The sequence below is a fragment of the Pholis gunnellus genome (genome assembly GCF_910591455.1).
Source record: "Pholis gunnellus genome assembly, chromosome: 9".
Lineage (NCBI taxonomy): Eukaryota > Metazoa > Chordata > Actinopteri > Perciformes > Pholidae > Pholis > Pholis gunnellus.
Genome location: NC_136535.1, coordinates 18180098 through 18194462, shown reverse-complemented (window position 1 = coordinate 18194462; position 14365 = coordinate 18180098). Strand labels below are relative to the sequence as shown.

The 14365-nt window shown below is 42.2% G+C and overlaps 1 protein-coding gene across 1 annotated transcript; it reads right to left on the bottom strand.

The window, feature by feature from the left end:
- Positions 1-2121: 2121 nt before the first annotated feature.
- Positions 2122-14365, bottom strand: stard10 (StAR related lipid transfer domain containing 10). The gene is made up of 6 exons (XM_079166034.1): positions 13534-14365; positions 7135-7282; positions 6897-7000; positions 4007-4127; positions 3557-3609; positions 2122-3287 (listed from the first exon to the last, which is right to left on the bottom strand). The coding sequence occupies exons 1-6, from the start codon at positions 13690-13692 to the stop codon at positions 3081-3083; spliced, it is 792 nt and encodes a 263-aa protein (XP_079022160.1). The 5' UTR covers positions 13693-14365; the 3' UTR covers positions 2122-3080.

Below are 14365 nucleotides of genomic sequence, written 5' to 3'. Positions count from 1 at the left end.
GAGTCAGTTCATGAAAGCAATTGAGAGCGAGGGAGGCTGGCATGCAATAAAAGTCACAAGTTAGACTAAATTGAAACCCATAACTTATGATGACGTACCAGGAGACCCCAAACATAAAACATTTATGAATTAAATACATCCCACTTGTGAGTTTGTCATATTCTCTGTCAAACATTTTTTAACGAGAGCTTAATGGGAAATATGCATATTTTGTGGCCTTTGTGTTTCTGTGTGAGTCAGTCCAAAGACCCGATGAGTCAAAGGGTAATATCTTCAGGAGTCGGTATGAACAATACACTGACTGTGTGACAAGTGAGTGACTCGGCAGTACGTGACTCATTTTACTTCTGACCTCGGGTAAAGATCATGGGACTGTACCAGAAAGATTAGCTTGGGTAAAGGAGAAGGAAGAAGGAGATAAAAGGTGACAGATGGAAGGAACAGGTGACTAAAAAGGTGAGAAGTGGCAGAGAGGAAGCAGGGAGTAAATGTTGAAGATGAATGAGAGGAAGGTGAAAAGAGCAGGAAAGCAAAAGGAGGAACATGAACAAGTTGGAGACTGTAGAGGGGATAGGAAGGTAATAAATGAAGTGAAACAAATGGCTAGATCCAGAAAAAGTAAAACGAGGAGAGTACTAAACAAGAGAGCCAGAGGAAGAGAAAACAAGGAGAAGAGGGGAACAGGAGGAGAGGAAAGAACTGAAGATAAGAGGATGAAAGGAGAAGTGAGGCCTGGATGGGAAGAGGATGAAAGGATGAATTAGAAGATGATATTGAGATGGGAGGAGGACACAGAAAAGAAACAAAGACGATGAGACACAACAGAATAGTGGGAGAATACATGAGGTGGAGGGAGAGGGAGTTGGAGAGGAGATGAGGAGGCGGTGGGGTGGTGATGAGTCATCACCAGACTATCAGCCTTGGTGGGTTCCTCTTGCTGTGTGGGTGGCAGTGTGACACATATGCAGAACCACACACTCAGAGGGATGCCGGCCATCGTGCTGCGTATACGTCTCCTCCTGCTGCGGAGGCAGGCGGGTGGAAGACAATACAGGGATGCCTCTGGGACATGCAGTTCACACACTCATGCACATGCAGCCCTTTCCTCTGACACACACACACACGCACACACACACATACACATGCACACACAATGGTGATGGCTGAGTGAGAGGTCTCATTAGGACTCTGAGGATGGATGGATGACTATATACAAAGGCAGCTGTATGGAAAGAACACCAGAGCTGTATACACCTCATGCCTTTTTGCATCACTCGCATACTCTTTCCTTCTTCATTCATAATTTATTAGGCGGTGCATATGCAGAGGCGGATGTTGCAAAAAGGGAACTGTCAAGAGAGGATGACATGCAAAATTAAAAAAACATGAGGTTAACGTGTACAATGCAGTGCTATGCTCCTCTTACTGAGGCAGTCAGGCACACAGATAGCTTCATGGACTTTCAAATAATTATCCAATATGTTCGATGCGGTCTTTAGCCATACTTAAAAAGCCATGTTACCGTGTGCCAGTACGTGTTACGCGAGACTAGTGTCATGTCGTCCAATTAACAGAAATTATAGCCGTTGTACATGTGGTGCATGTACATTATACGGGCTCTTAGTCTGATCCTACACAGGGAAGAAGGGGCAGACACCCTGCAATAAGTCACTTCCACTGTGACAGGAAAGCTCTCCTCGCTTTATGTCTCCCTTCGGTGCTGAGTCGATCACAGAGTTGCCATGCCAACAGATTGGGGGATTCCTCATTCTCATCTAGGCCATTGCGCACACAAACGCTACACGCATGCGAGTGCATGCAACCATACAAACAAACACACATACACACTTTCCAAGAGGGTAAAACAGTTCATCAATAGGTTATATGTCATGATGTTTCCCTGTTCTAATCATGGCTGTGTAGTAATCAATGCTCTTGTGTGTGTGTGTGTGTGTGTGTGTGTGTGTGTGTGTATGTCACCGAAACAATGTGTGAATGGGAGCAGATCAACCATATTTTAGCATCAGCATGCAAACCAGCAGCATCAGACCGGAGCAAAGGCACTGACGCATTAAAACACACGCATACAGGAAAAAAGATGACTCAGCTCACCAGTGAAATTTGAAAACCTTTGTAGGAATACGTTTTTAATTTGCAAACTCTACATACATTCATACATCTCTCAATTAGAGTAGCAGACAGTACGTGTGTAAAATCTGTATGTGTGTGTGTGTGTGTGTGTGTGTGTGTGTGTGTGTGTGTGAAAGGGTTGCAGGTTGGGGGTTCCAGCTGCCTTCTGCACGCCTGCATATTGATTATGTGCTTACAAAATGTCATGGAGACACATAATGAGACAACATGGGCAGAACGACACTAAGGGTGTGTGTATACATGTCTGAGTGCATAAATGTAGTTTAAATTAATGATGTATCTCCATATGTGTACTTGCTGAAAACATGAGCATTAGGTGGGGTGCACTGAGAGGTTTTCCTACTAGATAGATCGTATACATAACTCGCAGATAAAGGAGTATAATTCTGAAATCCACTGTTTATATTCTGAATGAGAGCTAGTTGTCCACGGTCAGGTTACTCTGTAAACATCTCAACAGTAAATCTTACTGAAAATATATTTTGCTATGATAACCTGCATAGGTCCTGATTAGAAAACTTTGATATCCCTTGAAGGGGCATGAAATATCACATTAACAGCCGCCTTTCTGATTACAATGAATATGAGTTTACCGACTTGTAAACAGAAGTAGTTTTCGGTGCCCCTTGTGAGTGGGTGGGTGTGTATCTGTGAGTGCATCTATGTTGCATGTATGAGGTCATATATTATGTATGTAATATATGACATACATAATATATGGAGTTGGTCAAATATGAGTTTGTCTATGTGCATGATCGGTATATACATGTGCCTGTTAGTATGCCTGCATATGCAACAACATTTGCATACACACATACTTAACATATAGAATCACATATACATGAGTGTAATTGTGGATGTGTATCAGGCATGCTTCTAACCCTGCATTACTGTACGAACACATGACCGTGTGTGTGAGTGAGTATGCTTTAGTCGCTGTCTTCTCTCCCCTGGATCTCAGCCAGGCAGCTCTCATCAATATTCTCCAGGCTCTCGGCACGCTGGATGCTGAGCTCAGAGAGCGGGATGCTGGGTAATGTAGTCTGTTCGGGGTAGAGCCAGGGCTTGAAACCGGGGTTGTGTCTCTGCTTCCACTCTGAATACTTCAAACAGGCTTTGTTGATCTTCTTCATCGCCTAGAAAGAACAAAATAGATGAACTACACGGGTAAGATCACATTATCTGATCACAAAGGGATTGCTCCATCCCAGGCTGCTCTCCAGAGAATCTTTAGCACGCACACACCCTCAAACAGACAAACTAATACTGAAAACAGTATGTTTCAGGAATGTGTAGGAGAGAATATTAGTTCTTGATTATTGGTTGTATAAATACCTGTGGATTAACACGTCACCAAACAGAGAACTCACTCACAGAATCTGTGTTAATCTGCGAAAAGACTTACGAGGGGAGCAAGGAAGTGGGAAGACTTGTTGACAACCCACTTGGGTAACGAACCTGTAAAGAGAGACCGAAGACGGAGAACAGGGTGAGATTGACGGAGGATGAAAGTGAGAGGGTGGGGAAGATATAAAAGAGGGACTTCAAGTTTTCTTTATTACGTGTCATGTCATTCAGGATTAAATACGGAGCCGGGCGCCAGAGTGAAATAGATTCTGTCCTTCATGTGGTTACCATGGCGACTCATTTTGACATAAAGGCAGGGGAATGAATCATTCATTAGAACTTGGTGCGCCTGGCTGTGTGTTTGTGTGCCGGCGTCCTTCAGTCTTCTGTGTGAACTGCTATTTATTCATTACTGTTAAGTTTGACCTTGTGTGTGTGTGTGTGTGTGTGTGTGTGTGTGTGTGTGTGTGTGTGTGTGTGTGTGTGTGTGTGTGTGTGTTTTAGTTACCTCGTGGATCTACCTGGGCCATGTAAGTGAGGGTACAGAGGTTGGTTGGTCCCTGGCTCTGGATCAGGTAGCCAGTCTGTATGGACACCGCTCGCACCTTGTCCTTCTTAGGAGGGTATTTCTGTGGAGACAATAAACAAGGCAAATTTGTGATATTGGGTTATACAAATAAAGTTGAATTGAAATTGAATTGAACGTACAGATGAGGGTTCGTATTGGAATGAACATCCTTATTCAGAGCATGAATGTATCAACCTTGAACAAGAAACCCTGTAAAATCTTCTTTCATTTTTTGGAAGCAGATAAAACTCAAAAATCACTACTTAAAAAAAAAAAGCTCTTTGTGTCTTAAGCTCTTTGTGTCAATCTGTCAAATGGTTGAAATACTTTGTGCAGGGTAAGCATTAGGATTCTGGAGTTTGTTTGTTTTTTGCTGCCAATCAATCTGATTCTTTGCTTCACGGTTGTATTTCTGATCTAAATCCAGTCCACACTACTCGGTAGTAAAGGCCGACTATTCCACTGCGGGCTCCTTTGACTACATATCTCAGATTATTATTCATGATGATAAAGTATAGCACTGGTTAGCCAGTACTAATTGGGACAGGCACACCGCAGAGCACTTAAGAACCATAGAGAGCAGCAGCTGGCTAAAGAATCTTTATCAGAGGAAAATTTCATGCAACTGATTCATCCTTTCTTTAGTATTTGACTCACATTTCTGGTGCCTGCACCTCTAGTAGCAGAGGCTACATTGAAGGAATTTCTGCTGACAATACAATGACAGCTTTCATTACATCTGCATGTTTCTGGGAAATCAGCGACAACATTATGTTCTGAGATAATGTACTCAGACTCTAGGATTTAAAGCATTAGACACCGATGAGGCGTCTCTTGACACGTCCGCTTTACCAGGAAACTCCATATCTGACCTGACAATCAGTTATAATCAGAAATAAGTTGATCTAAGAACATTTACTTTTTGTTTTTTGGCTGTTGGGCAGGTGTAACGCTTAGGCTCCGGTAACTCACAATGTCATTCTTGACATTTTATATATTCACCAATGAATTAACACAACATACAGTAGAGTCTACAGCCATGCTAGCAGCACTGTGAGGCTGCACTTACTGTAGACAGAGCGGTGTTTCAAACTCAATGCTAACGTCAGCATGCTAACATGCTCATAATGACAATGCTAACTTGCTGATGTCTGGCAAGTATAATGTTTACCATGTTGTTCACCATCTTAGTTTAGCATGGCAAGTATGCCAATATTTGCACTAATCACAAAGTACAGCTGAGGCTGATGGGAATGTCAATAGTTTTGCAGGTATTGGTAAAAACATCAAGGTATCACCAAAGTCAGTGGGCTTCATCCTCTTGAGAGAAAATTCCATCCATCCAATAATAGCACTGCCATCCCTGGAGCTATGCTGCTAAAAAAAGTGCTCAATAGATCAACTGACAGAGTAGTCATTAGCTGTAGCTCTAATATTAATATATATAGGCCCCTCTTATGAGTCAGACAGTTACTACGGGGAAGTGGCTAATGGATCTCAAAGGATGATTACTGAAAAATGGTCCAAATATAAAGACAGAAAAAACTGTTATTCACCATGAGTAAGAAAACGGATTCATTTAGAGTCAAACACAGTATAAAAAGGACTGACTCCTGGAGGTGGACGTGTAAACTCAGCACTCCACTAAGGATCCCCTTAAGCTGCACTCCACGGGTCAGGCTCTCGACTTCTAGTGATAGAGGGACCTTGGTAATCAGGCACACAGCCATGCCCACACACACATGGAACACACACACACACACACACACACACAATGTCTATTATGTTCGTAACCACTTGTTGATGCAGGAATGCGGAAGGCGTAAGTCAACAGCTGAGAGTCACATGAGACGGCTTATCCTTTTGTAAACATTATATTAGCGAGCAAAACTGAGAAACAGAAACAGAGACCGGAGTACAGACAGAAACGCAAGAGAGCCAGAGAAGAAAATGGAAACGAGACAGAAAAGACAGGAAGTCAGACTGAAACAATTACTTAGTTAATTAGTTGATTGTCCGAAAATAATCGGCAACTATAGTGATAATTGATTCGTCATTAAAGTAATGCAGCTTGGCAATTGTGAGGATTTGCTGCTTTCCTTTGTCTCATCAGATAGTAAACTGAACTTCTTTTAGAACACTGCGAAAACATTTTAAATAGTTCTGACATTTTATACACCGAACAATAGATTAGTTGAGAAAATAATCTGAAGATTAATCGATAATGAAACTAAACGGTTGCTGCGGCCCTAGAGAGAGGTGCTGAGTACAATCTTTCACACAGGAGAGTTCTTTGGCATTCAAGTTACTCTAGTTCTTAAAAAGGAAGACTGGAAGCTGAACTAAGAACACAATGTATTCAACGGCATCACATTAACTACCCTACACTTAAAGTGAAGCAGTGCCAGCACACAGTCTATCAATCATTCTCCCAGTTAAAAGCCGGAGGTATGAGGGTGCTCTCTCTTTGGAAAGGTGGCCAAACTCTCTTTACTTCCTGGATGCCGTGGTAGTCTTAAATGACACACACATACACACACACACACACACACACACAGCTTTATATTGCTGCCTTTCCACAAATATTTAAGGACTTCATCTAATCCAGAACAACGCCCTTAAGCTCGCTAAACTGGATCAACGTTCATGTCGGCTCACCGACTCAATGTGCACGCATTTGAAAACGGGCCATTTGTTTCACAATGCACCTTTGAACACATATGAACAGAGTACTGAAGGGGTGAATGAGCAGGGGCCCCAGCTGAGCATGTGTAAGCTCCGTACAGAAGTGTATGTGTGTGTCTGTGTGTGTGTGTGTGTGCGCACTCACGGCATGTTTGACAGAGTAGTTCATGATGATGTAATCTTTCCCCATTGGCAGCCAGGAGCGAAGCGTGATGACATCGCGGTTCCGAAGAGGACTTGGACAAGTCCCTGTTAACATACAAGATAAATCTGATGAACAAAACATTGGACTGTAGATCAATGTGCACTTTGCGTGTGTCTCTGCTTCCATTCACAGCCCCAAATCATATTAGTGTCAAAAGACTGCTTTCTGTGGGACATACACGAGTAGTAACCAACATCCGCATTGACTGTAAGTTTCCCGATATCGAAGGTCTCGATGACGTTTGTGTCCCATTTCCTTCTGTATTCAATGTCATGGAGAACGTCATACATGGACTCAGCTGACACGTCCTTGCACACCATCCGACACTGAGAAAGAGAGACAGACAGAAAGAGGCAGAATGATTATTTTTAGGCAGTAAAGAAAATGTACAGAGCTGACATAAATGAACCATAGACTAATCCAGATTTACTGATTAGTGGAACAACATGGAACATTTTAGAGCTCATACGATTTTAATGAAGCTGCATCCCATAAACGCACAGTAAAGTAGAGCTGCAGTTTGTCGCTAAAGGTGGGTGTGAAACAAACACAAACACATCAAAGACGAGCACACAATTCCACATCCATATTAATCTGATGTGCAAAAAGAACAAATAAATCCAGAACACACACAGTTTGAAAGTAACACACACACACACATGCACACCTAACTGCGAGAATAAATGACGTGTCAGAGTGTATCAGTGTCAGCGATAGAGACAGTGTGTGTGTGTGTGTGTGTGTGTGTGTGTGTGTGTGTGTGTGAGAGAGACAGAGAGAGAAAGACAAAATTAGGATTAGCATTAAGAGCAAAGCCACTGATGACCGATGAGCCATTACTTGACCTGAGCTCTTAGATGGTAAACAATACAGTCACTATAGGATCGAGACACACACACAAACGCAGTCTGTCAAATGGTTTGTGAAGGTTACAGCAGGGAGTGATTTTTAGCCATAAACATCCTAAGATCTACTTTAAAAACAACCTTCACATAAATTATATGGATACATTTCAAAGCAAAACCTAAGAAGGATCAATTGTTTATACATTCGTACTTGTTGATTTGAAACCAGTATGAGGCAGTGTATCACGGCCTATAATGATACCATAGGGACTGCTGCCTATGTCAGCTTTGGAGTCGATGACACTGTACATACACCCTGTGTAAAGAGCGGTCTGCAGCCCTTGAGTATAGCCGTTACTACAGTTACAATTGCCAGGGGGAATTAGTCTTAATAATAACAACAAAGAAGGACAGAACAATGGAGGATGAGAGACACAAAGAACAAGCATGAAAGGCTAAAGAGGGCCCAAAAGAAAAACAGAGCAAGAGGAGAATAAATGAGAAAGAAATGGACTGCAGGTAGTTGTCTGATCCAGGCGATTTTAACTCCCATTATGAATCAGCCCTGGAGGGTTAAAACTCTATCTGCACTATCTTCCTCCCCTTGATCCCTGAGGGCTTAATTAAAGAAAACGATCACCAACTTCATTCTACATTCGGCTGCACAGCTCTCTTTGGTGGACTTGGCATTTTAAAAATCGTTATCTGAAGTGCTCATTCAGATATAGATCTACAAAGTCCTTTAATTCAATTACATTCTGTCATATGAAAGAGTAACATGACATGAATACGGGTCTAGAGCCATGTTAGCAGCTGTGAGGCCGTGTTTAGACACAGCGGTGCTAACATCAGCATGCTGCTGTTTGACTGGTATAATGTTTAACATCTTAGTTTAGCATATCAGCATGCAGACATTTGCTTATTAATGTTAATGGTACTGACAGACACACTGAAAAGGCACTATTTCAGAAAGACCCAAATGAAGTGAAGTTAATTGTCCTGAGACCAGATATCATTTTAAATCTCAACATCCCATTTTGGCTTCCAACCCACTTATTCAAGAAATGTAATTTACTACCTCTAAATCCAAATTGGAAATGCATGACAACATGAGAGCTATGCCCATTGTTGCTGCTGTCAAATTCAATTTAATATATATATATATATATATATATATAGCAATGGCCACAATCTCACAGGGCTTCCCAACCAGCCACACTGTGAAACAAAAGGAATAGAAAGTGCTAAATTAAAATGCCATCTCTACACTGAGATCAAGGAAATGTAGATTGGGTTCAGAGACTGATATATGATTTTATGGTGAGATAATATGGACAGAAACTTTTTTTTTTTAAATGTCCCATTAGACTCCTTACTTTAGTTGAGTATTTCCATTTTATGTATTTTTATATGACAGCTAAAGCTGCATGTGATCAACTAATATATACATTGTTATAGATTCATTTATCCAAGACTCTTGGCCACGAGCTACACCTGTACAATCCCATACACCTGTTCTGCCATAAAGTCTACTTTTATGGTATCTTTAATATTCAGAATAATAAAAAAAAAAAATAATAAAAAATTCTCTGCATATAACGGAGTCCAGAACAACAACAACACTAGCTGTGGCCTTGATGCTAAAACCTACAGGATAATTGAATTAACCCCTCCATATGACAGCGTAAAAGAAAAATTGTCTCGCAAAGTCAGACCGATCTCCACAAACTGTCAGCCCTAAAAAAACAGCACTACTTACATACACACATAAATAATTATTATACTACTTCTAAATAATGAGTAGTTTTAAGTGTAATTTGTTGTTAAAACTTCTATTCTTTGTAGTATAAAAACGTTTAAGTAAGTAAAGGATGTAAGTAAAGTTTCCAGCAGTGTGATTAAGAAACCAGAACATGGAGGAGGAAGATTACAAAGACGAGCTCATTGACTGTTCAAATGTCATTAGTCATCTGATACTGATGTGCCTCAACTAATTCATTGTCAGTCTATTGAAGTGAATAGTTACAACTTTTCACATGTATTCTGTTATTACCCTGAGAGGACTCTGAACATTAAGAGAGGGTGTGTGGGGGTACAGACTGCTGATTGACATTGCAGGGAAACAATAATGCATTGTGATTCCTGCTGACGCTTTGCTCGTTACATAATTAAAGGCTTGTTTCTTACCGTCTCCACACTGGAAGTACAAAACACACATACAGTACAGTATGATGGGATTTTCAAACTAGACTGTGCCAAAGCCATGTTTGTTGCCTCAGCAGAAGAAAAAAAACAGATAGTGCAATGTATTATATCGACAGAAGGCAACCATACGTAAATAATGATCTTATATTTGATATCCACGTGTAGACAGAATGGAGAGGACTCGCGGGTCAGAAAAGACCAGGGAAAATAATGAATGTGTTGCGTCCACACTGAAACAGGAGTAGGAGGAAGAAGTCAAACCAAATGAAAAGGAAAAAAGAAGAGAACTGTGGGGAGCAGAAGGCATTCAGTGCAGAATGCAGACCTACAGCCAGCTAAGTACACGTGTGCTTAATTCTATTACACACTAATTCAGTGAAGTCAACAGATGAAGCAAGGAGACGGAGATAGAGGCGGGTGAAAGGGAGTTCAGAGAGATAAAGCAGAGATGGAGGGAGACAAAAAGGCAGACAAGTAGGCACACGAACAATACGTATGTGTGTGTGTGTGTGTGTGTGTGGTTTGGTGAGTCTTTTCTGCATGCCAGGTCCGAGTCCACACTGCGCCCACTGCCCACGCAGAACAACCATGACCTCCGACCTTTTCACATCCAACCCACACCAGCTACTACTCATTCTCTTCCTTATTCCCTGTCTCACCAAATCTTCTTCTCTATCCGCCACCGTCTTCCATCCCTCGCTCCGTACTCTCATCGTTTTGCTCCTCTGGGTGCTGATGCATGATCGCAGAAGACAATTATGAACACAAAAAAACGTGCGTAACGTGTGATTCACAGCCGGGCTTCCCTGTGTGTTTGTCAAACTATTACAGTAACCAAAAACCACCTACACTAACACACACCCACGCATTGTGCATTGTGTGTGGAGTCATGTGCTGACAAATGATATAATGGGACGGTTTCAGCTGTTATTACAGTGTGATACCAAAAGTTATTATAGATGAACATGGCAGTGGCAAGAAGTATGGCAATAATGGGGCTGATGATAATTAGGTTGCTAATGATAATGATGATTGTCAGACTGTTCCCTCTCTCTCAGGTTTGGATAAATATATATATATATTACTGCTATTCATGCTCCACACTGACATTAATCATTCGAAATGCACCAGCAAAGATGCATGCTTTTATTTCGTCTATAAATAGAGGAGCAGTATCCGTGGCATCGCTGCATGCCCCTACCCTTACACACACACACACACACACACACACACACACATCTATAAGCATGATCGATACACCCCATCTTCCTTATTAACACACAACTACAATTATGTCATCATTTTGTGAGGAGAAATAAATAAACTCCTGTAAAAGTAAAGCTCCTGTCGTATTTACATAAAGATAAAGTGGCAGGTATAGATAGGAGCCCCATTCAAACTCCTAATGTGTGTCTGTGTGCACTTTCTACTTGTCTCTGTTTGCAGAGCTGTCCCGAGGAAACACACCTGTACCCTTAACCACTGCACGCACACACAAACACGCACACGTATTACCCAGCTGATGCAGGCATGATACACCTCTCCTTCTGCACACAAATTAGACCATTTTACACTCTCCTGATTGGCCCGTTGACCCCCCCCCCCCCCCCCCCCCCCCACACACACACACACACACACACACACAAGACCCTGCTTCACAGGTAAAGATACAGCAGATAGATGGGGGCTGGGAAAATCCCTCTGCTGCTGTGGCTCCTGCACACCCATATGGACACAGACACACACCCATTCGTGCACACACTCCGCTTTATTTAACAAAGTAAACACCTGGGGGCTCGATCACGCTCCTCGAACCCGGATATACCAGCAGGAAGACACACACACACACACACACGTTTACACACTTGTTCACACAGAGGGCAATGTATCCCAGAGTGAAATTACAGTCATCAGAATTCAATGTCAGATCAGAAAGTCCTGCACAGGTCGGAAAAGTAGAAGCAACCTCCCAAAAACTGTCAGCTGTGAAGCTAAATCGGTCTTAAAGTGAAAGTGACAACACTTTAGGAGATTTAGGAGATTTGAGCCAGTTAAGCTCTAAATTGCCAGTCAGTCAGGCGTGAGGCTAAGGGGAGACTGTAGGATGAAAATCTTTCACCTTTTTTTCAAGTAGTTATATATGACCGAAGTATATATGTATGAATGGACTCTACGTAGCTTTTTATACATTGACACATTATACATCCCCGTAATTTTCTTCAAATAACTGATAATCTTAATGATAAAGGAGCTTAAAATTGCATTAAACTGTCACTTTTTATCTGAACATGTGTGCAAACTTCTTTAATCATCTATTCCTAGTAGTCATGTTTATGCCACACATGTGCTGAGGTAGTTTTGTTCCCATGGGTCTCTGTCCAGGAACACTAACAAATCATTATTCATGACAAGATCAAATATAACGTGTTAGATGGTACACAGCAGTTTTTCCAGCTATTCCACATCGACTCCCAAGACAAACATTCACAATCGAGACAAACTGCCACGACTGCTATTTGACTAGATAAGGAAGCACTTTCACATGAGCTTACCTAAACAATGATCAGGGAGGAACTACATTTGTTTCCACCTACTGCAACTTGTGTTACTGTATTAATGTCAAACTGTACTCGAGTGCAGCTCTAGGGCTAGCTGGCTAACTGGTAGGTAATAAAATACCTACAATCAATGACAAATGACCATCAATACCAAAATAATGTCTTTAAGCTTAATATTTTGTCATTAAACCCAAAGATAATTATAATAATATGAAGCCGAGAAAAGCAGCACATCCTTAAATTACAGAAGATAAAAGTTAAATTAATAACACATTGCAGAACCAACTCCAAGTCAACAAAGTAAGCTGAAATATTATACTCAACACTACCTAATACTGCTGCTTTAGAGATTTGAAAATAGTTTCACTGCCAGAGGTTAATGGTATATCTACTCCCCTGAGAAGAGAACCTGACTCCTGAGGCTCTCACTTCTCTAAAGTACCGGGGATTTCTCATAGTGTGCATCAGGCATAAATTCACAACCCAGCCACTGTACACATTTATAAATAGATGAGTAGATCTAACACAGGATGTGTTCACTAAACAGTGACATTGAAAAAAAAAAAAAGTTGCATGCTGCAGGCTTTACAGTTGCACTGTCAGCATCATTTCGGGACTATTAACTGAACCCATTTGTTTGTGTGATTATAAAAAAGGGACAACGTGTAATATGCCACGTCATCTGAATACATTTCGTTTGAATGCAATGAGCTGTTGGAGGGCTGTAGAAGCCTCTGCAACTACCATGCAGCAAAAAAAGGAGCAGTTAAAGCATGTCAGCAGTTTTAATAATATGGGAATGTAGAAAAGGCAGTTTCCTGCCAGCCCGATTACACAGCACGGCTTCTTTATTTCCTCCTCCCAATAGAAAATGAGTATACAGATCAAATGTAGACTTTGTTTTAACATATGCTGAGGACTTCCTCTATGTTCTGTTTCGTCCCTGCAGCGGAGGTGAAACAGTCTCACCTTGATTTTGTGGATGGACTTCCCCTCCTCGAGACACTGGGTCCACACCGTGATGCCCCCCTTGTTGTGGTTCACGCTCCAGCCTTCCTCGCACAGACACTCCGCCTTGAAGCTGGCGAACGCCCGGTCGTCCGGGATGGTCACAGTGTGTCCAGACATGGCTCGTTACCGGGGGGGAAGGGAGGAGGGGGGAGGAGGAGAAGAGAGACGGGCTCTATGAGACTCCTGTTGGGCCCGGAGGAGGCACGGTGAGCCGGGGGAGAATGAAGAGAAGCAGAGACGCCAGCCACTCTTGTACTCCTCTACTGTGGGAATGATTTGTCTAATTCAATTTCCTCCTTGCAAGAAGCTTTTTTTTGCGGGCTGCACCGCGTCTTGTGATGACCAGTGCAGTGCGCGTGTATGCGTGCGCGTTCAGGGAGGTGCAACAACCGCAGTCCAGCCTGTAGCCTACAAACTAATGAAACGGAGGTGAATAAAGCGCAGTCTCGCACAGGTGAGAGGACACACACACACAAAAGAATGCAAAGAAGTGTCAAAACGGATGCAACGAATGCGCCTTTTAGTTGATCCCGGCGGTTGAATAAGTTTCAGCTCGGTTAGGCAGTCCTAGAAACAGCCGCACTTCAGACGAACCATATGTTTCTGTTTCCGCACGTCTCTCCGTTTCTCTATCTCTGTGTCTCCCTCTATATATCTCTACTCCTCTGTGTTTATTTATCTTTCCCTCTCTCTCTCTCTCTTTCTCTCTCTCTCTCTCTCTCTCTCTCTGGCGAAGTCTTGCGTGAGCTTGCGATCATTTGCGGCGGTTCTCCATCGCTGCGTCGCTGCT